Source organism: Polypterus senegalus, chromosome 13 (genome assembly GCF_016835505.1).
Source record: "Polypterus senegalus isolate Bchr_013 chromosome 13, ASM1683550v1, whole genome shotgun sequence".
In the NCBI taxonomy this organism is placed as follows: Eukaryota; Metazoa; Chordata; class Cladistia; order Polypteriformes; family Polypteridae; genus Polypterus; species Polypterus senegalus.
The window spans coordinates 27156903-27160863 of record NC_053166.1 but is presented as its reverse complement, the minus strand read 5'-3'; the positions used below and the strand labels follow the sequence as shown (position 1 = coordinate 27160863).

Sequence of the window (3961 nt, the reverse complement as noted above, 5' to 3'; positions counted from 1 at the left end):
TCAGTTACTCCAGTTACAGATCCTGGAAACTCGAGCCTCAAAGACAAACATCCATCATAAGGGTATTGCTGAGAACTTAAACCCCATATCTCCAAATTTCCAATTTCCATTAAAGGTAGATGCTTAAGGTACCTCTCATAAAAGGATCGATAGAGAAGAGTAACTTGAGACCCACTATCAAGTAAAGCTTTAGCATAAATCCCCTCTATCTGTATAGGAAGGATAGCGCTAGGCCCAACTAGCCCTGATGGGAGCACAGCTGTCTTTTTGTTTAGTTCATTGCACTGGGTGGAACGTGTCTTTTGAGGAGCTTCAGCCCGTCCCCCTACTGAGCCCCGGGGTAGTTTCCCATCACCCTTCTCATTTTAATGAGTCGATTCACTTTTCTCAAGTTCTTCTCATTTGCACAGTCCTGTTTAAAGTGGCCATTCTCTCCACATTTATAGCAGAAAATGTTTTCTCCACCGCCTGCTTTGCTTAGAGCACTTCTCCCTGTAGTGACAGCTAAGCTATGCATCTTGGGAGTGTCTGATGTCACTGGTGCAACAGCAGCAGACAGTAGACGAGCCATTTCACTTCTCAGTCCCCTAATTTCCTTCTTTAGCAGCTCAACCTCACAGTCAGCTGAATCTGTTTTGTCAGAGGCCACGGAGGACACAGTTACAGTGGCCTGAACAGTACTTCTATTATGAATCATGTTCTCTTCTTCTCTCACTTCTTTTAGAAGTTCAGTGAAAGGAGGTGGTTCACAAAACTTGTGCGTCATTCTCAACCTAAGTGCCACCATGTCATCTGGAAGAGCCCCTCGAATTATTTGCTCAATACGAAGGCGATTCAATTCAGAAGACTTCAGTCCCCCTTTTCGCAGAACACTGTGTAGTAGCTTATCTAGCTTGATTATATACACAGAGAGCTTTTCCCCTTTTTCTTGGAAGGTATTTCTGAACTTCACCATCAGATCAGATGCATTCTCTGTAGGACCAAATGCTGTATCTAGAGCCTTCAGGTAGTCACAAGAAGTAGCTGAAGGATTTTCAACCTTCACAAACCTCACAATATCTGCTGCGGGCCCTCTAAGGCATTCCACTAGTCTCTGTTTCTTCACATTGTCAGAACACTGCCATTCTTCGAGAATATGTGTAGTGTGTTCAGCCCATACCTCATAGTCTTCCTCCCCATTTGGTGTAGGAGTCAGTCCAGAAAATGTGCGCAGTTTCCTATAATTCTGTGCTTCTACTGGTGAGGCAGTTTGGCATTTCTGAACTAGTGAATTAATTGCGCTAACTAACTCAGTGTTAAGTGTGAGAGCTGGGGAAGCTACATCCTGTATGTCAGCTAAAGATTTTCCCTCTTGTTTCAAGAAAGACATAAGCTTAGTATGGAACTCTTCACCTTTACTACTGCCAGATGAAGGGGATGTAGCACTAAGTACTTGAGTGGACCATGGGCCTACTTCATCAGGAATTCCAATAAAAACTGGGAAAGAAATTTCAGAAACCCTTTTAGAAATCTCTACTAAGACAAATTGCTCCCTACCTGTTTTACCACTGCATCGACCATGCACTTTTGTCTTTCCAGTTCCCTTAACTGTGTCTAGCACCCTATATATAACTGTGTCTGTAATGTCCAGTGGCACATTGCTTAAAACAACAGCATTCTCAAGCGCAACATTCTTCTCTTTACACCAAGCAATAATCTCATATACATCCATATTGTACAAACTTCATCAATAAACAAACAAGTTTGGAAATGAAAAAAGATATATACAAAACTGCACAGTCTAGCACAAGTAACTTCAAAAAGGCAGAAAACACATAATGCTATACAGGAACAGTATTTATCACATTAGTGCCCACCAAAACACTTTTTTTTTTTTTAATAATCCCGGACGAGCCCCCACAAATGTAGCCCTCCCACCATTTAACTGGCACGTTTGTGGTGTTATGGGTCCACAGCTCGTTGAGCAAAAGGCCATTCATTTTTAAATAGATAATCACCGCACCCGAGGCGGCTTCGTGAGGGCGGCGTTGTAGCGAGCAGCGGGGCAGTCGTCGATGTGGGCGTTTCTCACCGTGTGCACAGGTGAGGAACTGCCCACATTCGTGATTGCTCCCGTGGCTAATACTACAGCTGTAATGGCCCCTCACGTTTTAAAAAGAAGCGCGAGTCAGTTTTAGGAGGTCAGAAACGATCGGAGAGTGAAAGGAAAGGAGAGGACGGAGGTTATCGGGAGCAGTAGAGGAAGCAGGTCGGTGAGAGAGAGCCGCGAAGAGCGAGCGGACGGGCGAGCGAATGAGCGTTCGTGGACAGCTGCGTGGAAGCTGGGTGTTAGGCCGACACCCAGGTGTTTGTGATGATGTCGCTCCCGCTGAGCGATCAGGTAGCGGGAGTGACCAGGAAGGCGACTGGCGCGAGAGGCCATTGAAAGGCAGCGGAAGTCGGGAGACTTGGTGGTGGGAATCCCCAACGTGAGCGACCTGGCCGTTGTGGGAAACCAAGTTCTCCGGGACTGGGATGAGTGCCATACCGAAGCCAGGGATCGGGAGGTCTCCAGTCTCATGCGTGTGTTGTAGGAGGGCAGCTGCAGAGAGCGTCTTGCCTGCTGCTAAGCCCATACGGGATAAGCAGGTGAGACGCATACAGAAAATAGGCACCGGATTTGTTATTGTTTTAAAGACTGCTTCCATAAGAAGGCAGCTGCAGAGAGCGTCTTGCCTGCTGCTGGGCCCAAACGGGATTAGCAGAGGGGTATTGCACAAAAGTAGAATTAAGAAAGCCAGGATAACAGAACAGTCGCGGCTTGACCTAGTTTAATCAGTGCATCCTGGCTTAATCCGTTGCACGTTTGCTGAGCCAGGATGAGAACGCGGATATGTTAAGCCAGGTGTATATAGTTTGGATAAATGCGCGTTCATGGTATTCTTAAAAAGATCACGAAATCGATCACAGAATCACCGATGCAAAAATGGACAAAACCGTGCGGCATACTTTTCGCCTAATGAGCAACAGCTTCTTATGGAAACGTATGAAGAAGTGAAACATATAATATGTAAAAAAGGCAATACAGCTGCTGTAATAAAGCAAAGAGAGAATGCCTGGCAAACAATAGCGGACCGATTGAATGCGTAAGTAGTCCAAATAACCAGTGCTCCACTGAAACCCTCATAATTACAATTCAAGGAGTTACTTGTCATTTTCAAAAATAATTGTATACTTTGCCTTAAATGTGTCCAGTGGACATGCATTTAACATGAAGAATAATTGCAAACACTTACCCACTATATGCATCTATTTGATATATTTTGTTTATTTTATGTCTCTAATGTGTTTAATCCTTTTACTCTTATCTATTTGTATGTAGGTTTTGTTTCTAATTAATTTGATGTAATCTATAATCAGATAATTTGCTCTATTGTTATCCATCTAATCTATTTTATCATTTGTATCTTTCTATTCCTCTTAAAGAACAAACATGTCTGGCCAAAAAAGGACTTGGCAGCAAGTCAAGATTAAATACAAGAATATTTTGCAGGCTGGTAAGTGACTTGTTTGCTGAGAACATAGGTGACATGTTTGCTGACATTTTATTATCTGTGCTGATTTTAGCCATAAAAAAGAAAAGTCATATTACTGGTACGGGGGGTGGCCCTCCAACCCAAGACTTCACCCCAGCAGAGGAGCTGGCCCTGGACTCAAATAAAGGGAAGCCAGTGATTGAAGGGATCCAGGGAGGGACAGCCACTGACTCTGGCCCAGCAAGGGATACTGGCCTCTTCATACAATGTACATTATTGCCATACTACTGTGCATGGAAAATATTAAAATCCATTTATATTTTGTTATGTGGACTGTGTGACTTTGCTTTACCTTGCAGTGGCTGGTAACACTCTTACACTTTTGGATCCCCAGACTATGATTTGCGGTGAGTATTCTTTATTAAATCATTGGCTTTGCGTGTTCT

General features: G+C 43.9%; 1 protein-coding gene across 1 annotated transcript; it reads right to left on the bottom strand.

Annotated features, from left to right (window-relative positions):
- Positions 1-325: 325 nt before the first annotated feature.
- On the bottom strand, positions 326-1369 carry LOC120543297 (paraneoplastic antigen Ma1-like). The gene has a single exon (XM_039776332.1). It carries the CDS (start codon positions 1367-1369, stop codon positions 326-328), a length of 1044 nt encoding a protein of 347 aa, XP_039632266.1.
- Between the last annotated feature and the right edge of the window lie 2592 nt (positions 1370-3961).